Genomic DNA, 24397 nt, shown 5'->3' on the forward strand with positions numbered 1-24397 from the left:
AGCCGGGATAGGGACTGGCGCACCCATAGGGGATTCCAGTGTATGTAAGGTGTGGAGTTTAGCCACTAGGCTATCATGCAGTGCCCAGTAATTTAATTTTCAACAGATAATTACAAAAAATTATGACCACAGTGAATCTCATGACATTTTGAAGACATTTAAATGATTGACAAAACTGTATGATAAGTATATGGAAATAGTTATTTTTGAGTAAAGCAACTCAGTAACAGCACTTTAAATTGTAAAGTTCCACTGATCCCATTGTTTGTATGCATACAATTCAAATAGAAATCTAACATTTAGCAAAAATCTTCGTAGAAAGTAGCTGAAGTAAATCATCTTTGCTGTTTTATACTTAAATGGATTCAATTTCCTCCTGTTCTAATAAGCACTATATGTAAATAATATACTAGAGTACTGAACAGTAAAAAGTAAATGAATGCCTAATATGCAGATTCGGTTAGTAAATTTTTATCAGAAAGCTTTTTTTTTTTAAAGATTTATTGTTATTGCAAAGTCATATATATACAGAGAGAAGGAGAAACTGAGAGAACTATCTTCCATCCGATGATTCACTCCCCAAGTGACCACAACGGCTGGTGCTACGCCGATCTGAAGCCAGGAGCCAGATCCTCTTCCGGGTCTTCCTCGTGGGTGCAGGGTCCCAAGGCTTTAGGCGGTCCTTGACTGCTTTCCCAGGCCACAGGCAGCGAGCTTGGATGCGAAGTGAGGCTGCCAGGATTAGAACAGGCACCCATATGGGATCTTGGCATGTTCAAGGCAAGGACTTTAGCCGCTAGGCCATGGCACCGGGCCCTCAATTGATTTTCGAAACACTGTATACTAATGCCATGTACAATTTCGGGCTTTACCTCAACACATGAAAACTGTCTTCTAAATCCAATGATTATACACATACACGAGGATTAGTGCCTCTTGTGATTTATGAATGCTGCACATTCTTGCTCTTTATGTCAAAGAAAGCCAAAAACAGGTAAATTTGAATATGCTTTTTTTCTTAAATTCCTTTCCCAAGACACAGAAATTTTAAACAAACTTTACCCATGATTCCCAGAACAAATCTTTTTTTTTTTAAAGATTTATTTTTATTATTTTTTCATTGGAAAGGCGGATATACAGAGAGGAGAGACAGAGAGGAAGATCTTCCGTCCGATCATTCACTCCCCAAGTGAGTGCAACGGGTCGATACTATGCCGATCCAAAGCCAGGAGCCTCTTCCGGGTCTCCCACACGGGTGCAGGGTCCCAAAGCTTTGGGCCGTCCTCGACTGCTTTCCCAGGCCACAGGCAGGGAGCTGGAAGGGAAGCGGGGCTGCCGGGATTAGAACCGGCGCCCATATGGGATCCCGGGCGTGCAAGGCGAGGACCTTTAACCACTTGCGCCACCGCGCCGGGCCCCAGAACAAATCTTAACACTAGCTTGCTGGAAGGAGACGACCATCGCCCAGTTTCTGCTAAACATTTTTACTGAGAAGCCCTGTTTCATAAAAGCAGCTAGTCCTGCAGGACAGCACCTTAATACAGAAACACACTGCCTCAACTTCCACCTGCTGGTTAAGACCCACACTCCTTCCCCATTTAAGTCCTACTGTATTTGAGGGCGGCCATCTTGTTTCCCCTTAGCTCCTCCTACCCACACCAAGCTTTAAATTGTATCAGCTCTAAGATTCATTTTATAATGGGTGGCTTGTTAAATTAACTCAACTTTTTCTTCTTCAGTGATGCATAACATTGTGTGTTTTACAATGGCTGGCAATTAGATGTATTGAAAAAAATATTAATTATGTCACTTCAACAGAGGGAACCTCCCACAAACCTAAACATTGAGCTCAACACTGTACCTTACACTTTCTCTCTCCTTGGATATGTTCTATGAGCTTCGTCTAATGCCCTACAAAAGACCTTGCTTCAAAATCTAGTCTGCTCATGATTAAGATGCACATTTCTTAGATCTACTTAGAAGCAAGACATAACTGCAGCTCATACAGTGGTGCTCAATTTCCTGATTTTGATAACCAGTGTACAAAACTAATCTTATCCTAGAACTCAGGGGTAAAGGAACAGCGTCCCAATCTGCATGGTAGAGGAAATGAGTATATTTCTAAATAAAATAAATTCAAAGTATAAACAATGGAGAATATGAATTAAAGGTATATGGTGGGAGTAGCATTGCATCACTGTTACAGCTGATGAAAAAGGTATATTTTCAAGAAACATTTAATGCTAGTGCCTTTTCTTATCCATATAAATTTAAATATCATTTAATGCTATAACTTGTTTTAAATCTTTGGCTATTTGCAATCTGCTTGCCACTATCATGATAAAAATAGAGGAGTTAAGATTAAGTACTTGCATTTAAAATTGTAATTAAAAATTTTGAGGTGCAAGTTTTACTTTTAAAAACTTGTTTCATAATATTCTAGTTGCTCTGAAAAATCTAAAAGGGGAAAAACAATGAATTTCTAAGGATATATATGCATTCTCTAGTTACAAACACTTTAATATCTGACTGTGGTGATCAATTTGTCTTAGGTTTTTCAAATATTTCTCATTATGTTTCTTTCCAGGGTTTTTGGAAGCTGTACGGAATCCCTGTTTGCATGATATACTGAACATAACTCAAACTGGAACTTTAAATATATTATCTGTGACTTCACACCCAGTTAAAAATTAATTTGTATCACTAATTACTTTGAAAACATCATCAAGGTTGCATATACTATACCACCACTACCACCCCAGCCCCTCACATCCTGGCTTCTGCCTTTCCCCCCAAAATTTTCTGCCTCAACAACTTTCAAATATAACACAGAAATCGTTCTCTTATTGGCCATAGTTATGTAAGCCACACAATGAATTATTTTGCCTTTGACAGATATTGAATCCATACACAAATAACGTATTTGCAAACCTTATTCTCTAATATTAAAACTTTCCTACTTCCTTTTTAGAGGATATATTTACTGTGAAATAAGGATAATAAAAATCTGCCACAAAGGATTTAGTTACCACCTTTCCTTTAATGGAAACATTTAGCAGACTGCTTGGTCTAGAAGGCATGCATGCCATCATCTCCCTCTCCTTTTACTTACCCCAGCCAAGTAAGCTCTTGAAACTATACCCTTCAAATTGGATCTGACATTTCAAATGCGTGGTGTGACTGTTTCAAAGACAATGGGGCCTCTTACTGTTCTGAAACTTTACTTTTCCTAATACAGATGAAAATTACATCAGTATTTTCGGCAACAGAATCAATCTATTTCATCTACATAAAAACCACTTTGGGGATCATTTCATAATCCTTTTATTCTCTTACCAACCAAACTGCAAAACTGAATAATTATACTGATTCAGTGTATACTATTTGGTTCAACTGAACAAAATGGGTTATAGATAGATCCCAATTTTCATGTTTATTTTAAACATTTCCAAGCCCCGTCATCTATTTGCAGCATGATCTGATTCACTGGTAAGGCCAGTGGCCTGGACGGAGCAGCATGTCATGCCATTAAGGTCAAGCTTTTACAAAGACATCCTAATGTCTGACTGATCTCACGTGCCAGAGTATGTTGATGGAACCTAGTTAGTAGATATTTCCAGGTTTTCCTCAACATTTCATCCAAATATTCTCTTAATTTTTAAAAATTTACATTTTCAGCAGCTCTGCAAAATTGCTGTTAAGCTAATCTAAGTCAACTAAAGTGAGCATACCTTTAGAGCCATGCTCAGAAGTCACACATTTTACTAGTATTTTCATTCTGTAGTTTGGGAATGAGAGATTCAGAGGAATCAACTGGAAAGGGCTCAATGGAAACACTTTTACCTTTAATATTTTTATTGAAAAGACATGTATATAAGAGAACAGAGAAAAAGATCTTCCATTCAATGGCCTGCTCTCCACAAGAGTTGGAACTCAGCCCATCCAAAGCCAGAAGCCTGGATCCAGCCCCCTTCGGGTTCTCCCATGTGGCTGTAGGGCCTCCAGGCTTTGGGTCACCCTCCACTGCTTTCTCAGGCCAAAAACAGGGAGGCAGATGAGAAGTGGACCAATCAGGATACTATCTGCCACCCATATGGGCTGTCGATACTTGTAAGCAGAGGATTAGCAAGTTGAGCCATTGCGCAAGTCCCAAACTTTTAATTTTTATACATTAACTGAAAATGCTTGAAAGAATTCTTGTGAAATGAAATTACAGCTACAGATAGTAAAGCCTGAATGCCTATTATTAGTCAAGTACTTACTGTGTCCCAATTCCAGAGACAAAAAGGAAAAGATTAGTTACGTGGTTGGCTTCTTTACATTTGTTTTTAATAAAAATTTTATCTAATGAAAATTGTGTGGTGAAAACCCCTGAAAATGCAGTTTTATCAAATAATCAAAATTTAATGAAGGACTTCCTGTTACAACTAAACACCTTTTGTTTTGAGAAAGCCAATTATAGTTTATCAAAGTTACTGTAACACCAACATACACACTCATTTCACTAGCGACAGGGGTGATTGGCAATGTGAAATAGGATTCACTTAGGTCAATTTCAGCTGATGTGTAGCCAAGTTATAATACCAAAAAACATAGCAGCATGTTAAAGAGTTGATGAATTTTTAAAAATTTTAAATAGAATTTTGAAACATGTATTTAAACCCAGGAGCAAAGTAAGTTTTGTATTAACAAATTGTAAAACAAGGTCCATATCCAAGAGTTTCCTCATTTTGATTACTGAGGGTAAAAAGGTCTCCAAAAAAACCATAACATAAGTACTTTACAGTTTGTACGAGGAGAGTTGAACGTTGAAGAGAGACAGTAAACCATTTAAAGTAAGTTATCTTGTTTTTCTGCCATTCACATGGTGGCAATCATGCTTCGGCTCAGTCTTCAAAACAATAAAGAGCTCCTTCCACTGCCCCTTCCTCCCCCCACCTAGTTCTCATGGTTATGTAGGAAGTTACATTTCACAAAGTTAATTATTATGAAAACATGCAATCTTAATTTTGTAAAAATGGATTTCTAGCATTTGGATCTGGTTTGTGTTAAACATGGTATAGTATTTTATGAAAAATATTTTCCACAATAGTTAAAACTATAATCATATAACTGCCATCCTTCGTCCTGAAGAGATGCTTTGGTTTAATTTCAGAAGATGAAAAAAAAAAAGTTGATATTTTTATATCAGTTTCTCATATCTCAAAATGCATAGAAAAGGTTAATTTTAATTAAGATTTCTGATACACAAACAGCAATGTCATACATGTAATTTTCAAACACGATTTGATAAATGTCAACAAAATTTTCATTTTTCATAAAAAATTGATTAAATCAAAAATGTAAACAATTTAAGAAACTGCTTTTTTTCTTTCTATAGCACTGCTTTGGTAACTTTAGCCATCAATGATTTAAAAATGTTTCTATTTAGATGAGAAAGGAATCCATCAACTTCTAATGAAATATCCAGGTCAGCAAAGCAAAGGTCAAGTCTACCCATCCATCTTTTGCCTTACCTTAATTTGCACATTACTTAATAAAAAATACATATCAAAATGCAAGAAATTTCTCACAGAAGAAAAGTGATGTGATTTTTGTCCCCAGAGTGTTTAGGACATTTAATTTCTAAAGCTGCCATATTCCATTTAAGAAACAGTTCACACTGGTTAAATATGAATGTCTACATTTTAACCCAAAGTAAAATGTTTCATCATTGTCCCTGTAAATTATTTGTTGAAAGCTGAAAAAAATAGTAGACATTGTAAATTTAGTCACACCATTCAGTTTGTTATTTGCAAAACTTTGTTTCCCCCCCTTTTTTTTCATGTTGAAGACATAATTTCACGATTTCAAATCAAAGTCAACACTGCAATGAGGAGAGCTTTTCTACTTTATTACAAAGAGAAGAAGCCTTTATGTGGTCAGAAAATACAAGATTGATCTTTTTTTCTCTTCCTATGAAATGCTGCTGTTCAAACAGCCAGAGTGAATTGTCTCAGTTCACTTCTTTAAGTCCCATCACATTCACTTGGGTATGGATGTCCTTGGCTGCTGAAAATCTGGCCCTTTAGTGCACAGGGCGACAAAGTCCCCTGACCAGCAGTTCCAGAATGTCCCATTTTCATATATTGCATCCATGCACACCTCCTAAAAATGAGGTACAGCAGGGCAAACATTTTCCAAAATAGATGTCATATATATAATATATACACATTCGTACATACATACCTTTATTCATGTGATGTCCAAAAATTTAAAAAAAATGTACACATTTATTACAAAATCGTAACAAAGACTGGACAGTGTTTTGCTCATTCTGGAAAGATGAAGCTCAGTAAGTAACACAACCCTGGAAGCCATCCAGAGATTGTGGCAATATCTTTCTTCTAAACAGTCTGATATTCTTGCATTAAGCTTGGCGAAAACTGCCTTTCAAAAACTGAAGGGGGAAGTAAAATGAAGGAAGCAGACCTTGCTCATCTTTCCAAATGAAATACGAGAAGGATCTTCACATAAAAATGACAAACATTTGTTATTTTATTACCAATAGTGCTACAATGAACAATGCAAATTTTGTGGTCTAATTTTGTTGAGTCTCTTTGAGGGTTTGCTCTTTTTTACATTTTAGAAACTAAATGGAAAACTTCTGTCAGTGTACTTGCTTGTCTTTACAGACTTAAGTCTGTCTGCTGTCAAAAAGAAAATAAATGAAAAAAATTCAGACCCTGCTCAAACTAGAGAAAAACAAATTATAAATTTAGTTGTTGGGCAGCACATAATTAGTAAGGCAGGACCTCAAATGGTGACCCTTTGTGTAAGCCAATTGCCAGATCCTCAAGGAATTAAAACCAGGGTGCCTGAGCCACATCAGTTCTGCAGTTATGTTGAGTATTGTGCTGAGACAGCCATACCCCAAGAAAAGGGAAGTCTTTTTTAGAAGGCTTGCTGAGCAGGGTTGTAGTTGAAGGTGGATGGCAGGTGAGGCCGCTCTTCTAATTTGTCATATTCCAGATGGAACTCCTACAAAAACAAATTCAAGAACTTAGATCATTCCCTCTATTTTTATTTCAATTTTTTTGTCAAAATACTTTAATGTATGAATAATTGACCTGCATATGTAAAAATGAATATACACACAGATATGCCAATTCTTTCTCCTATACATAGAGCACAACTTGGATAAATGATGTGCTATAATGTCCAAGTTGAAAAACACAAACTTTCCAACAACAGATTACTCATGGACACCTATTTTTGATACTAAAATTCTGTGCATTTTTATCTAGAAACAATTTTTTTTAAAGAGGAAATTACTATACCTCTAATACAAAGCAAGGAAAATGAAAAATATTTAAGATGAAATCCCCTTAAATAAAAATTTATTTTCTGTATAACAAAAATATTCAACCACACAGAAAACAATGAATTTAAACACATACATCTCCAAACTTCACACTTTACAAACCTTAAGCACGGAATTAAACAGGCCACAAGGATCAAACTTTGAGTTGCAGGACCATATATAACTATGATTTAGGACAGTACATTATCATATCAGCTTGTAAGTACCTTGCTCAGGATCACCTAGTAAGCAGCACAGCTAAGATTAGTTTGTATCTGCTGGCATAACATATTGCTTTTAAGACTTGCAGTTCAAGATTGAAAATAACCTGACTTTATTTCATCAAAATCCAGAAGAAACACTGAAAAAATTCAGTTGTCTGACAAGTTTGCCAAAAAAGGCATACACACACACACACACACACACACACACACACACACACACACACACACACATACATCATGGTGATTTCAACCTAAAGTGGCTCTCTTTATATTAATGATAAAGTAATAATGAAGGTATTGAGATTATTTGTGCATCAAAGTATGCCCACAAAATCATCACCATGACCATGATACCTCCACTAATGCACTCCAGAGCCACCATTTTCCCTCTTGCCATCTGCTTTACAATTAAAGTAATTTTACTGCTTGGTTACAGTTAATGATCCAGATTAGTGAAAAAAATATTCCCATCATATTCTTTTGAAATTGAAGTTGATATTTTAGTTTTCAAAATATGTAGTTACATGAAGAAAATTCTACTTGTAACTTTGAAAATTCGTAAGTTCCGCTATATTAATTCACATACAATTAAAAACTAGTTTACATTGCTGTACTATTGTGTTAGAATTTAAATCAGATTAAGCCATCCATGTACATAATTCTCCCCCTCATATTTCAGTTTAAACATAGGGAGTACAAATGTTGCACAAACGATAGATTTTTCAAAAACTTTAAATATTTTTGTGTAGTAAAAACCTCAATTACATAAGTAAAATTTTGTATTGCACTGTCATTTATTTTTGTCTTTCGTGTATTATATTCTTAAACTGCAAAATAGTTTACAACATAACTGGCATCTTTTCCTTCTCTTTGTTGATAACATCTTGCTTACATGTTTACCATATGTGTATACATAAACCAAACACGCATTCCACTGCATATTCTGTACAGGTAAGTCTGCCTGTTTTGCACACCACTATTAACTGGAATAGTTACAGTACATTTAACAGGTATGTGGTTAACAACGAATGATTTATTACTTTCTTCATTTTAGGATTAGAACACTTATTTTTATATTATTTTAAAATATGTATTAGTATAATCAAAATGTCCATACTATCAAAAACTATTTAGACTCAATGAAATCTCCAAGAAAAAAAAAAAAACCCAATGACAATTTTCTCAGATCTAGAAAAAAATGCTAAAAACACAAGAAACCTGGCTAGCTAAAAAAATCTTAAAAAGTGTGTGTGTGGGGGGGGGCAGCACCATAGCCTAGTGGCTAAAACCAGGATCCTAATTGGAAACTTGCTCCTGTCCCAGCTGCTGTACTTTCCAACCTGCTCCCTGTTTGTGGTCTGAGAAAGCAGTAGCTTTCCTGTTGTGGCCACTAGAGGAGTGAACCAGTGGATGGAAGACCTTTCTCTCTATAAATGATTTTCCAATTAAAAAAAAAAAAAGCTGAAGCTATCATAATACCAGACTTTATTCTAGACATAATAAAACCATTAAAACTGGCATATAGACTAATGTAACAGAATAGAAACTTTATTAGAAATCAATACAAAATTAATCCTCGTATCTATAGTGAATTACTTTAAAACTTTTTTAAAATTTAATTTTATTTATTTTTATTGGAAAGATTTACAGAGAGAAAAATCCTCCATTTGTTGGTTCACTCTCCAAATGGCCACTATGGCTGAAGCCAAGCCCACCAAAACCAGGAGCCAGGAGCGTCTTCTGGGTCTCCCACATGGATGCAGGGTCCCAAGACCTTAGCCCTTCCTGGATTGCTTTCTCAGGGAGCTGGAAGGGAAGTAGAGTAGCAAGGACACAAACTGGTGTCCACAAGGGATCCCGGTGCAGTCAAGGCGAGGAGGACTCTAGCCATCAGGCCACAGCACTTGGCCCTGAACTAATGTTTTGATGAACAGGCTGAAATCAATCCCTTTGATCTCTTCAACAAATGGTGCTGGGTATACTAGATCTATGTTTATAGACGTATGAACAAAAACCCCTACCTTATACCTTATATAAAAATCAACTCAAAATTGATCATGGATCTGAATCTGACATGACAGCAAATTACTAGAGGAAACACTGGGTAAACTGCACAATATGGGTAAAGGCAAAGGCAGAAACACATGCATTTAAAGCAAAAATAGACAAATGATGTAACATTCCATTTGGGATTACATCAAGGCAAGAAGCTTCTTAGCAATGCAAAGGAGACACTCAATGAAGTGAAGAAGCAATCAGCAGAATGGAAGAAAATATTTGCAAATTACACAACTGATAAAAGGTAATTACCGAGGATCTATAAAGAACCTAAATTCAACAAGAAAACAAGTAACCCAGTTAAAAAATAGGGATAGGACATGAATGGGTGATCTTAAAGGATGAAATAAAAATGGCCAACAAGTACATGAAAAAATACTCAGGATCATTAGTAAGATATAAATAAAAACTACAACGAGTTGTCATCTCATCCCAATTTGAATGGCCATCATCCAAATATCCAAAACTAATAAGTGCTGGCAAAAACAAGCGGGAAACTCATACCCTAATGCACCGTTGTTGGAAATGTAAATTACAAACTAGTACAATTACCATGTTAGACAGTATGGACAGTTCTTGCGGATCTGAAGATATATCTACCATATGACCCAGTCATCCTATGCCTAGGATTTGACCCAAACAAAATGAAACTGACATTTGAAAGAGTTATCTGTATCTCTCTGTTTACAGCATTGAATTCACAAGAGCTAAGATATGAAATTGATCCTGATGTCAATCAACTGATGACTGGAAAGAAAATGTGGTATATATACATTATGTAGTAAGACTCAGTTATAAAAAAGAATGAAATTCTGTCTTTTGCAACAAAACAGATGCAACTAAAAACCACTATGCTTAGCGAAATAAACCAGCTGCATGTAAACATATAAAAAAAAGGCAAATATATTTTTTTCTGTTATGTGGCAGTAAATATAGAATAAAATGGTTACCGTGGAAGACTGCCATTTTTAGCCTAAATTTATACCCCAGTGAAACTGTGATTCTTTTTGCCTGTTGGATATTAAGACTGTGAATACAGACAGGATTAAAATAATGCCTTTGCAAAAACTAATGAAGAGGAAAGGGATGAAAGAAGTATAGGGGGAAATAGGAGAGTGAGGAAAATCAGCTTGTCTTCTTGGAACTGTATCTTTGGAACGCAATAATAGCTGTTCTGATAAAAATAATTTTAAATAGTCTTTTATGTATTATAGGATCTATGCATGTGTTTGCCTTTAATGGAAAATGGCTTTTAGTAATAGTATTATCTAAAAAGATATAAAGAGTTATAGGTATTTTTCAAATATCTTTTAATGTCTTAAGTGTTTCTACGAAAATAAAGCTATGTATTTTCCCAGTAGATACATCTTAATTTGAGCAAAACTGAAATTAAGTCAGGTAAAATCATTATTAGAAATGTAATAATATCACTGATTTAAGAGAGAAAAATACATTGTAGGAAAGTTTTCAATTTTTGAAAAGCAAACTTTGTCTTAATTACAACAAATATTTTATTTTAAGTTTTAGGAAGCAAATGACAAACTATCTTACATATAATTATTAGAGATACTTTTAATAAAAGCATTAGTAGTAATTTTAAAATGTGTACTAATGTATATTAGGAAAATTAATTAAAATCACCTTCAAGTTAGACTGCAATGTAATAAACCCCAAATAATAGTAATTCTCTTAGTTTTACCACTTGAAATAGGGCTAAGAGAATTACTCTAATTTTTAAAAAACATTTATTTCCATTCATTTGAAAGGCAGAGTTACAAAGGGAGAAGGGGGCAGGTCATTTATCTGGGATTCACTCCCCAAATGGTTCTTACCCAGTGGGCTGGACCAGGCAAGAGCTAGGAGCTTCTTTTGGTCTCTCACATAGACACACATGCCCAAGATTTGGGCCATTTTCTGCTGTTTTCCTAGGCACATTAGCAGGAAGCTGGATTGAGGTGGAGCAGCTGGAAGTACCATCTAATGTAAGATGCTAGCAGTACAGATAGCAGCTTAACCCATAATGCCACAAGGCTTTCCCTAAAGGATTCTAAATGTTGAAGACTTTAGGGAGACTACTAGAAACAGGGCAGCTACTATCACCTAAAAATTGAGTGGAAGAAATTATTTTAAAAATGTCACACATTAAGAAATTTGAAATCAGCTAGATGTAATTTTAATAAAACTAAAGAGGACGATATGGGCTACTAAAAAGTTAAGATTACTTAAAAGCAAAAAATAAGCCAATACAGTATCAAAAGTTTTATTTACATAAATTCTGAATGTTAAGAAAACCTATAAATATTGAATTCTAAAATTCAGGACACAAAAGTTTTAGGAAACACATTTTCTATGTAAATGATCTAATAACAGAGTATGATAATTTCTCTTAAAATAATTAATGCTTTGAAGAAAAAAAAAAAAAAACCTCATACTAGATACTATGATGGGGCCCAGCGGTGTGGCCTCGCCTTGAACCCGCCTGGGATCCCATATGGGCGCTGGTTCTAAACCCGGTGGCTCCACTTCCCATCTAGCTCCCTGCTTGTAGCCTGGGAAAGCAGTCGAGGATGGCCCAAAGCTTAGGTAAATATAAGTAAAGACAAAAGCTCTTAAGTGACATGAGTATACTATTTGTATATACACATATACTAATATATATCCTAAGTATATTGCAGTTATTTGACTGCAGAATTGCTTTTGTGGAAATTTAAGGGATTTTATATTAATGTTTAACTTGTTTTTGATTATTTTCCTGGACAGGGAGAACTGAGTTCTGGAAAACTGTCACATAAGTTGATTTACTCACAACTAATGAACATTTAACTAAAATTAAATAGCTATCCCCTGCAAAAATCTATTCCTTTTTGTTTGCATAGTTTAGAATATAAAATAATGAGTAAAAAGTTTCAAATGGAATGAAAATATTCGTTGCTTACAAATATAATTTTTCCTCTCCAACGGTACATTTTTCTTTTTGCAGGATCATCTAACCCAGAGGCTTTTATACAGGGCCCTGGGTCAGGACTTACATCGTTTCTGGGGCCACTGGGGGACTTGTTAGGAAAACACAGTCTCAGACACCATCCACAGATATACTAAATCATAAACGAAGGAGGCACAGCCTTGCAATTTGTATTTAACAAACTCTCCAGGTGATTCTGATGCAAGCTAAAGCTTGAGAATCATCTATCCTAACAACAACCAAGTATGGTTTTCTGATGCTTGGAAGATCAGAATGATGATAAAACCACTATAGAACTATGACAAATACTATCATACATTAACTATTCAGTGTGTGCCTAGTACTGTATTCAGTTGGTGTGTGTATATATGTACAATCTCATTCTATATTCATGATAATCCATAGGAAAATATCTCCATTTTATCAAAAAAGAAAGCTGCTGTATAAAGAAAACTCGCACCAGGTTAAAGCACAAATAGCAGCAGTAGAGTTAAACTCAAAACTATCACACAAAAATTATAATTCTTGTAAGAACAGGTAAAATATGCTATGTCTCATATCAATGTAATTATTTCTATTTAACCATAAAGTTAAAACATGGATTCCTCCTTTACAACCAAGATACTCACATAGTATATGAACCTGCTTTAAAACATAATTACAAGAGAAACATCCAAATAATAATGATGATGATAATAATACAGTTGGTTTGGTGTTTTTTGTTGGGCTCATCTTTCCATATTATTTCTGTCAAAATCTACATGAAATGTTCTGAATGTTTTGAATTTGTTTCAAACAAACAAAACTAACTTTTAGTGTACAATTCTAGGGATGGTAAATGTGCTCAAGGAAATCTTGGAGTTGGGAACCAGGTGCTGTAGCTGTACTTTCTACTATGTACTCATTACACACAAGCGGCAAGACACCACTGCGAAACATGCACTGACTGGATGGAAACTCTGCACATGGCACAGTTAGGAAGGCATTTCTGTGAGGAAAAGCTTCAGACTCATCACATATACAAATTTTCTTTCTATCCTACTTCTCCTCAGTATTTAGTACATTAATCATATGAAGAATAGTGGCTGTTGCTTCAAAGTTTCTAGATTTAAAGAAAAATTACTTACAAAAAAAAAAATCACAGATCACTCTTGCTATGAATTAACGCATATAAAGCAACCTTCCTGAGGTTGACATTCATAGCAGGTAAAGCCAGAGCCTCCCACATGGGTGCTGGTTCGTGTGCCACTGTTGCACTTCCCGTCCAGCTCTCATGGAAAAGTAGGAGAAGATGGCCTGAGTTCTTGGATCCTTGGCACCCATGTGGGAGACCTGGATGAAGCTCCTGGTTCCCAGCTTTGGCCACTTTGGGTGTGAACCAGGAGATGAAAATCCTTTTGTCTCTGCAACACTGACTTTCAACAAATCAATCTTTAAAGAAATACACACAACACGGCTAGGATAATTTCACACCTATGTTAAATAACAATAATATAAAAATATATAATTACATGACTGGGATTGTGAGTACCTTTATTTTACAAACATTAGACAAAGCACTGCATATGTTACCAAGCTCTGAACAAAACCACACTGCTTCACAAGCTCAGTAATTTTCTTGTTTGTGAAGTTAACTGTTTTTGGATAATTCCTACAGTTAAAATCAAGCCAAAGAGGTGGAGACACAAGACTGGACAAATACCCAGATCATAAATCAAACAGATATATGGGTGCATATAAACAAGTCAAAGAGGACAATTCATTTTTCAAGTCCAGCCTTAAACATTAACACACACAAATAAATATACCTTAGCTACTTTCCTCCAGTTAAGACAGTCAAAGAAGTAATATGTTCCCCTCTCGTATGTATTGGTTTTCATCGTCGGCTCCATGCCGGGTGCCCTGGTAATCCATACTCGCTCTTCTTTGTGATATCTCCAATCACGGTTAAAACTTCAATTTTTAAAAGAAAATGATAATTAGTTTTTTTTCCTGTGACTCACATCTTTTATTTAGCTGAATAAAACTTTTATACAAGGAAAGGAGGTTTAAAGGGACCATTGCAGAGGCTCTTCAGGCTAGTCCTTAGTACTTGCATCCCATACGTGCTATAGCTGTCATCTTGCTTGCTCCACTTCAGATCCAGCTCTCTGCTAACGGCCTGGGAGAGCAGTGAGGATGCTTCACTTCCTCAGACCCCTACCCATGCAGGAGACTGAGAAAACGCTTCTGGCTTTGGATAAGGCTCAACTCTGGTCATTGGGGGAGTGAACCAGCAGATAGAAGATCTTTCCCTCTCTGTCTCTCCTCCTCTGTGTAAATCTGCTTTCCCAATAAAAAATACACAGATCTTGTTTTTTTTTTAAATGAGATTTTAAAAGTTCTGTAAACAAAGAAATAAAAACTCTGAACATAAAGTTACATTACGTTCCAAAAATTTCACTCTTTTCTTGTTCTTTAAGAGTAAGCGCAAACTGAGATATTTATTAAAACAAAAATATCAACTTTTTATATTACTTGGTAAGGAACTAAATACACAGTATATGTGAATGATCAACTTAAATTCACATAATTTTATAACTGTGGAAAATAACATATACTGTAAAACAATTATTTTTTACTGAAATGTCACTGATCTTCAATTATTAAAAGCTACAATGACACGTTAGAATTATCAAAAGAATTACTGAAGATCTACATCATCTGCAAATTGGGAAAGCAACTTCCAAAGGAAGGAAATGTCTCACAAAAACACATCACCAAGTAAATACATCCTAACTGCAAACTGAGGCAGTCTGCAAGGGAAAATATGCAGCACAACTGCCAATTATAGGTGGATCAGTGACTGAACATATTTACTTAATAACAAAGGGTCAGCTAATGATCTCTATCATCTCAGTTTAGAAATAAGAAAACTTTGAAATAAGAAACCTTTGGTCAACACAATGAATTTTATCAATTTACACACTTTTATTTAGCTGAAGAACTTTTTGATGGAAGTAAAATGAAATTTTTAAACTTTTGTGAGCTAAGTGATAAAAACCTCGGCTGACCAAACAAAGGCACTGTAGAAATAACATAAAAATTAATCTTAGACCACTAGATTAAAAAAAATAGGTATATGTCAGTTTCTTTAATTTCTATTTAGATTGGCCAATAAGCGTCTGATAATAAATGTGGATTTCACTTCATCAGTACTTAAAAGCACACAGAAAATATGTGTAATATCATGACTATATAATATTCAGTAAGTTATTTAATAGATGATGAAATTCAGTCTTGTTGTTAACAAATATGATTCCTTAGCAGTATGAAAACCAAAGTCTCAAGTTTTGTGTGTATTCAGAAAAATTCTATTCACCAAATCCATGAGTTCAGCTTATTTTGTCTTCTTTAAAACTATTTAACTTGAAATTCCCTTAAAGCTTAAATTGAACTGATGGTAGCACATGGTTTCTATTTAAATTCATTCTACTCAAAAAAACAACTTAAATTTCTTGATTGAATATTTTCACTGAAAATATTTACTCATAATTTGAAATTGTAGTAATGATCAATGATAATAAAAAAGTAAGATATTTAGAACATACAGCTCCACTGCAGCTAAAAGTTGTAATACATCCCCTCCATTCATGTAATAAAGATAGAAGAGAAGGTCTTCTCCATATCGGCCAAGTTTTATTGCAGCCAGCTGGAAAAGAAAAACATTTTGAAATGTAAAACAAATTGAGAAATCCTAATGTGTAACTGCTACCACTAAAGAAAGTGGAAAGACAAACTTCATTTTTTAGTAGATCACACAGACAGTAGCTTAATTCTGAATTAGTTTCTTTGCTTATTTAAAAGACTAAAGTTATTTAACAATTGCTTCTCAGACATCTATGAATATCCCAAATTAGGGGGTGGAGTGGGGAAGGAGGAGAGCTACATAAAAATTTCCAAAGACCAAATGTTGACTATCTCCCTCCCAAGACTTATTAATACTAAATAAATATAGTGAAAGTCCAGGAATATTGTGATCAGAGATCTTGGACTTATATTCAAGTTCCACATCAGTTACTTTCTTAGAACCAGTCCCAAATTACTTAGCATCTTTGAGATTTAATTGTAAAATGAAGACAATGACATCTAAGAAGGTTACTAAGAAAGTGAGAGTACATGAAAGCATTTTGTAGAGTGTAAGATACATAGAAGGCTCTTAAGAAATGTTAAATCTATTTCCAACAGCAATTTATATCATTTGGTTGAGTTTTTAATAAGTCACATATGGTAAGTATAAAACTCAGGGTCTTTTTATTTAAATAGAGGAAAGATAACTTTTCATTTTCATCCACAAGGTAGAGGGAAATAACTATAGACACCAAACTAAACTATAGGTAAGTTAATAATCTCAAATTTTCATATTTAAAAAAAACATGAAAAGTTCTTGAAAACAAAACCATTTTCTCTGTATCAGACCCTATGTCTACACCTGTACTCGATGGCACACATTCTCTTAGTGCAGTGTCTCTCTTCATTCATGTTATCCTCATTCAGGCAGCACTTCTTCATGCAACAAATTTTCCTAATTTAGCATATTTAAAAATTCACATAAGAAAAGGCTCTACAACATTTTTGTAAAGGGAGAAGAGATCTTCAGTGAAGATAGCAATAGATCATGCACTCCACAAAGAGAAAATATCAGCTATGTCCCTGTCTTCCATGTACTGTGCTGCCAATAACATCAGCATCCATCTGATCACACAACCGCACAGCACAGACTCACAACACTCTCACACACACCTGAATAATATAAATATGAGGGTACTTCAAAAAGTTCACAGAAAAGTAGAATTAGAAGGTAAGTTTATTCTAGTGCAGAACATTTTGAAACCCATGCATATGTTTTTCAGAGTATATGCTTTTGGTGCCAGTGTGGTGGTATTGCAAGGAAGCCACCATCTGCAATGCAGGCATGCCGTATGAGCACTGGTTCAAGTACCAAAGGTTCCACTTCCTATGCAGCTCCCTGTTGATGTGCCTGGCAAAGTAGAAGAATATGGCCCAAGTGCTTGGGCCTGGCCTGGCCATGGCTGTTGTGGTCCAACTGGAGAGTAAATCAGTGCTGGAATATCTCCCTATGTCTCTGTAACTCCCTCATTAATATAGCCAAAACAAACAAATGAACAAACAGTATATTTTCCATGAACTTTTTGAAAACCTCGCACATCTACTTTTCTCATTAAATCAGGTTCTTTTACTATGTTAAAATTATTTCCTAACATAAATCAACTCTCTTGGTTTTTCTAGGGAAAAAGTGCCAAGCAGTTCCTTCCTTAGATTAAAAAAAACAGAGTGAGACTAACTACTGCACAATTAGAATTTCAATTAAACAAAAAAGAGAAATACAGGGGAAATAGAGCCAGAGGTCAAATATACATATAGTGTTCCACTAAAATTACTGATTTTGTAACATGTATAAAGTCAAGTCACTCTTACTGGAAAGTATATTAAATTTAAAAATCAAAAGGAAATTTATCAAATTTTCCAAATTAGCTTATTGTAACCAACTATGGTTATGGTTGGAGCCTGCTTTGAATATACACAGTTACAGTTCTGACATTCTTTTGTTCTTAAAATATAACCCATAACATCATCAAAACATTTAACATTATAACATTTATAATGCAACTGTTACACGTAACTGAATAGACATACAAGAGCATACCCCTTAGATCAGTGCTAATTATTTCAAAAATATTATGCTGTCTGAGCTAAAAAAAACAGTGCCTGAAGAAGAGAGAAATTCATGCTGACTGAGTAGAATAATAAACTACACTCACCTTATCCCTAATGTGAATGTTCGTTAAGTACTCAGATGGAACATGGAAGTCTGGATAATAAAATGAAAAAAGCCTTATTAACTGATTCTCAGTTATCAATGTCTTTTTACAAGGTCTCAACACAAATAGATTCTCCTACCTATGTCTTGAGGTCGACAAGGTGAAGATGCCCAGGGTGACGCAAATTTGGGGTAGAGATTTCTGAATAAGGGGGGAAAAAAAAACCAATTTGAAGTCCAAAGTAGAAAAAAAGTATTTCTAATTTTATTTCAGGAAAACCAGGAGAAACAATGACTTCAAATGTAAAATGAGCCTCTGTAGTTCTAACTCCATTTCTTGGGCTTACTATGATTTAGCAACTTTACCTGCTATACACAGAAGGAAGCCAAGACAAATATGTATGTGGAAAGGGTATTAGGATTACTTTGCTCGGTATTTTTTAAACACAGCATTAGTAACACAGTGTATTAACATATAAAATATTCTACTTTTAACTGATTTCAACTCAAACTGTTCTTTCAACACCATCTTTCTTAAATTACTTTTCCATTACAGGGCCAGAAAAAAATTCACTATGAAAAAGTTTCCAATTTTTACTGAGTATCCACTATGACTGGCGCTATTTCAGAAGCTTGAGATGCATCATGAACAAAAGAGAGATTACTAACAACACGAAGCTTCCTTTTTAATTGAGAATGGTAGGCTGAAAGGAGGGAAACACTTAGCATAGTAGAGCAACAAATAACAGCCCATTTTAGGGTAGACTTTGACAGAGACAATTAGTTGGATAGCTAAAATAGAGTGACCAGGTAAGACACCATTGAAGATTTCAGGTTTGAAGGAAGTCAGAGAGAAAATCATACTTATTATCTAGCCAAAAACAACAAACAACCCCCCCAAAACAAAACAAAAACCCCTGTCCTTGTCACAGGCTTCACTACATCAACTGAGAAAGTGTCATGGGCAACTTACACAGAAGGAAGGACAGGGAAGCTACAACACAGTGAACCAAGGGAGAGACTGCCAAGGGAAGGATGAGGGAGAGACAATGACTATGCAAGACTCGATAGGCTGAAACTACACATCCTTTTAGGGTACTGAGCAAAGGAGTAACTCTCAAAAAGGACTGTCCCGATTGCCATATGAAGAGATGGGGAGGGAGGAGAAGAGACTCAGGGATACTTTGTAAGTGGCTAACAGAGTGTCCAGGATGGAGAGAACAAGGATTCAAAACAGGAAGGCGGAAGTCTAAAGTAGTAAGATGTGCTCTGATTTTGTATATATCCACAGATAGCAACTAAAAATACAAGACTTCTGAAAAAGATTATCATGCAAACAAATGTAGAATAGAGGACTAACACACACACACACACACAAAAAAAAAAAGAACCAGCAAAGGAAACAAAGAAGGACCTACCAGGGAAGCCAGTTAAGAATGGTGTCCTCAAATTAAAGGGAGAATGTGTGTCAAGAAAAAGTTACTAGATAGATTCCAGTGAATATAATACTAAAATGAGTTTAGCAGAGATTGGACTGTTATTCACATCCTTAGATTTTCATGAGTTGTTTTAAACAGAAAGCACAGAACAACTATAGTAATAGAATGGAAGGCAAGAATAAAGTATATGTAGATAGTAGCTGGTAGTAATATTCAGTGGCAGAACTGTACAGATGTTATCTTCTGATTATTTCACCTTTCTTGGTAAAATAGAAATAAAAAGCATGGTTACCAGATAAGACTAAAGAAGGGGAAAAGACACAAGTTCTTGTATTAAGTATGTGCAAAAGCATAAAACTATTACTAATGAGAGGACAGGGAGCAGACAAGGCATACTACATGTGATGATGTTTGGCAGAAGGAAAGGTCTACTTTGGAGGCTCTGGGCACAAAACAGACATTTGCACACGTCAGGAAAGGAACTGGGATGTAACTATAGCTGCAGTTTTGCCATTCAAGGACAACAAAGTGAGAGAGAGGGACAAAGTTGAAAGAGTAAATGTTAAGTAATTGTGATTGGTCACAAGATTTAATACAGGGAAATTGAAGGGAGTGAAAAGGTTAACAATCAGCAGACCACGGGCCAAATATAGCAGGTAAAGTTGCTACTTGCAATCTTGGCAACCCTCACGGGTGCCCCTTCATGGGTCGGATGCTCCACTTCCAACCCTGTTAATGGCCATGGAAGAGTGGCAGGTGAAGATGGCTCAAGTGCTTGAGCCCTGTCACTCAGGAGACATGGAAAAAGTTCCTGGCTCCTAGGTTCCATCTAGCCCAGCCACAGCAGTTGTGGCTATCTGAAGGCTTGAACCAGCAAACAGGAAATCTCTTCTGTAACTAGGACTTTAAAAACAAAAACAAATGAAAACAAACAAACAAACAAACAAAAGTACCTTCAAGGTCTCAGTGGAGTTAAATGATTATGGTTGCCACAGTATTATAGAGAAAGGGAAGGAGAAGTAGGTGGAGTCAGCATTGTGATGCAGTCAGTTAAACTGCCACTTGCCAATTCCACTTTTGACACAGCTCCCTGTCAATGCACCTACAGGACGTTGGAAAATGACCCAAGTATTTGGGCCTCTGCAATCTACTTGGAGACCTGAGTGGAAGTTCCAGGCTCCTGGCTTTGGCTTGGCGCAACTCCGGCAGTTGCAAGCATTTGAGTTAACCAGTGGATGGATGAGCTCACTCTTGCCCCCTCTTTGTTTATTTTTCTTTGTGTGTGCTCTGCCTTTCAAACAAATAGGTAAATCTTAAAAATATATATATATATCTATATCTAAATGGAAAATAGAAGTGATAGTCAAGAAGGGAACACAAACTTGCAATTACAGAATGTCTGCAGGGACTGGTAAAGGTCAATCAGATGACTAAAGGGGAATGAAATATAGTAAAAGATAAAATTCTAAGAGGCAAGAAATTTAAGAATTTGAGATTGAGGTCTTTGTTTTTATTATAATGTCTTCACACAGTTTATATTCCAGGAGAAGGAACACACAGCAAAGAAGGCTTACTAACTGACGTAGTTATACATGTGAACATTTTAGGGCATTTTTGGTTGGTGTAAGATTAAGATTTTGGAAGCATCACATGAAGGTACTTCAAAAATGTCATGGAAAAAAATACAACTACAAAGTAAGTTTATTTTGATGTAAAAAAACATTTTCACTATTTGCATAGTTTATTTATAATATATACTTTCCATGAACCTTTTTAAGGACCCTCATATATGTGTATACCAAAGCTGCCAAATCATAAAAACAATGATATTCCTGAGTTGACAGTGTTTCAGCGGTTAATAGAAGAGGGAAAGATCTGAACAGTAAACAGGTAACAGCAACAAGGAATGGCAATCAGAGACATAATTTGAAGACATGAGATTAAAACTGCAGGTGTGCAGAACAGCATCTTACACAAATGTGGAAGAAAACAAAAGACTTACTCAGGAGAGTTCAGATTGAGGCCTAATGTGGTTAAATCACTTCCTAATGCAAGGTGTACCATTCCTGGGTCTGTCTCTGCTGCCCTGATGAATGTTAACAGGCCAATCATTCCAAATTGGTCCGTCACCATCCCTGGAGGAATGTTAGTAACCCGACCTGCAAAGAAAAAATAATCGAGCTTATCTGTGAAGAAAAAAATAAGGAAAATGCATTCTATAATATTTTGACATATTTGTAGAGTCCCACCATCAGGTAACACCTGGATCCCTTTTTTCTGCTGATTATTATTTTGTGTTGTGGAACTTTTGTCTCCAGGGAATTTGGGTCCATCTGTACTCGTAGTTGTCTTGCCAGACGCATTCAAATTCTAGTATGGAAAAAAAGTGACATTAAAATCTATTAAATGCATAAATTTATATATTCATATTCTGCTATTCTTAATTATATTTATATTACCTGTTTTTCAAGATCTATATGGAAATTGTGTTTTAAATCTAGTTTTAAGCATCTAAAGGACAAGAAATCTGGGGGAAATGTTCTGATTTATCTCATATCTTTAGTCACATAAAAATATGTTTCTCTCTCTCTGTTCCTCTCAAGGCTTTATGCTTTGGAAAACACTTCAAGTTATAATCTTCAGGCTTTAATTTAAACACTAAATATAGTTCATTCCCTAAGATAGCACCAAAGCAACATTCAAATCAGGAACATAGGAACTTCCAAAATTTATACTTATTTAAGTTCTTACCCAACAATCTTCTTTATCAATTATCTTAACATATAAAAACTACCATCACATATACAAAAAACTATTTTCCATAAAATGTAGAAGAAATAAGCACACTTGTTAAGTCAGAAAGAGGAAGCTGAGCTGGTTCAATCAACACAGTATAAAGTGTGTATAAAGATTCTTCAAGGAGAGAACTTACTCAAGGAAAACACAGCTCCTTAGAAGGCTATATTATCAAACTTCATGGGATCCAGCTGACAGGGACTACAATACAAGTCTAAATTAACTCTGAGAAGTTCAACAGAAATTTGCAAACCTATATGAAATAGGAAAAAAATAGGCTATCTTCTAAGTTACAAAGCTTTTCCACATTCTTCAGAGCTTAATTACAGATATTCAAGATGAACAGTTTTGTAATGTATTTAGTAACTGTTAACATAAGAGAAATATGAAAAAAACAAATACATCACTCACATACATCGTTTTCAGGTACTTACAGATTTACTGTCATCGTTACTTGATGTTGGATCTTTATAGCTGGAACCAGGTAATGCTGGAAAATCTTCATTGTGTATTGAGAAGTCCTGGGATTGTTCATTTGCTGGTTTCGTTACCATGCCAACTAGGTAATAAAAATAACCCAGAGAGTTGCAATTGATACTTATGATATTGTAATATAGATTATAAAGTTAACTTTGTTCACAATATACCAAACTTTTTTTGAAAATTATACAAAAAAAAACTCTATGAAAGTGTGCTTTAAAAAATTCATTCAAGATAACAATGAAAAGCTAAACCTTGTATTGATTAATAATTCAACATACAAAATAACAAAAGGGCAGTGTCAATCCTACAATTCCACTGTTTTATAAAGGTGCTTAAAAACATTATTTGCTAATGGTAATAATTTAAAAGTTTTGGTAAAATAGCTTGCTTTAAATACTTGATTAAACATCATAAACACCAGTTAAGTATAAATGACAAAATAAAATTTAAAAGAACATGTCCATATTCTATAAGTGACTTACAGAGTGAGCAAATTGCAATCAATTACAAAACAATTCCATATTATTTCAGATTTTCTTGGACTCCATGTTATAGATGTAAAACATGCAAGAAGTGGGAAATAATCCTCCCACTATACTTGGCATTAGTCGGGCCCTTATTGGAGAACAATATCCAGATTGGGGCTCCACAATTCAAGAACGACATGGAGAAACTAGAGATGGTCCAAGGAGAGCAACGGGAATGATTAAAGGGATGAAAAAAATGGACCTATGAGGAAAGGTTAAGAACATTAGAGTCTGGACTGAAATCAAGTAGCTACTCAACTTCCAGGACAGAATATATTTTATTTCTCTGGAAGACTAACTCTAAAACTTCAGAATATGAGCAATCAAATTTTCCCTTCCTCACATATTGTTACTTATATCCATATTCTGAAAGACACAGGAAATCTTTTTTTGTTAAAAATGAAAAGAACACTGTGTTTCAGACTAACTGATTTAATTCAGTTTTGCTGCTGATTCCTATCAGATTTTCCAAAAAGCCACTAACTTACTTGACTGAAAAAAAAAAAGAAAGGTTGTAACTGTCACAACAGGAATTTTCAACTTTAACTTGTATTGCCATGTTTCCCTCCCTTTTTTTTAATTTAGCCTCAATGAATTACACCTTAGTTATGACAACGTGATTAGGGTGTGCAGTTCAGGATCCTATTAGCATTAGTCGGCCCAGGAAAGGAAAGTTCTCTGCAAATAATATGTATATAGATATAAATCAGCAGTGTGGATATTAAGAAATCATGGCTTAATTATT

The 24397-nt window shown here is 35.1% G+C and overlaps 1 protein-coding gene across 4 annotated transcripts in view; it reads right to left on the minus strand.

Moving 5' to 3' along the window:
- Positions 1 to 5872: 5872 nt before the first annotated feature.
- The window catches only part of CNOT2 (CCR4-NOT transcription complex subunit 2), a 98664-nt gene continuing 80139 nt past the window's right edge, over positions 5873 to 24397 (minus strand). For all 4 annotated transcript variants that reach the window (XM_040981767.1, XM_040981793.1, XM_040981784.1 and 1 more), the window contains 8 exons: positions 23077 to 23201; positions 22096 to 22216; positions 21849 to 22005; positions 18548 to 18609; positions 18409 to 18458; positions 16177 to 16277; positions 14395 to 14539; positions 5873 to 7020 (listed from right to left, as the gene is read on the minus strand). In XM_040981767.1, the coding sequence (XP_040837701.1) occupies positions 6934 to 7020; positions 14395 to 14539; positions 16177 to 16277; positions 18409 to 18458; positions 18548 to 18609; positions 21849 to 22005; positions 22096 to 22216; positions 23077 to 23201 (848 nt within the window). In that variant the 3' untranslated portion in view covers positions 5873 to 6933. The remainder of the gene's footprint in view (positions 7021 to 14394; positions 14540 to 16176; positions 16278 to 18408; positions 18459 to 18547; positions 18610 to 21848; positions 22006 to 22095; positions 22217 to 23076; positions 23202 to 24397) is intronic.

The sequence above is a fragment of the Ochotona curzoniae genome, unplaced genomic scaffold (genome assembly GCF_017591425.1).
Source record: "Ochotona curzoniae isolate NIBS_2020 unplaced genomic scaffold, NIBS_Ocur_1.0 contig_1014, whole genome shotgun sequence".
Classification (NCBI taxonomy): Eukaryota; Metazoa; Chordata; class Mammalia; order Lagomorpha; family Ochotonidae; genus Ochotona; species Ochotona curzoniae.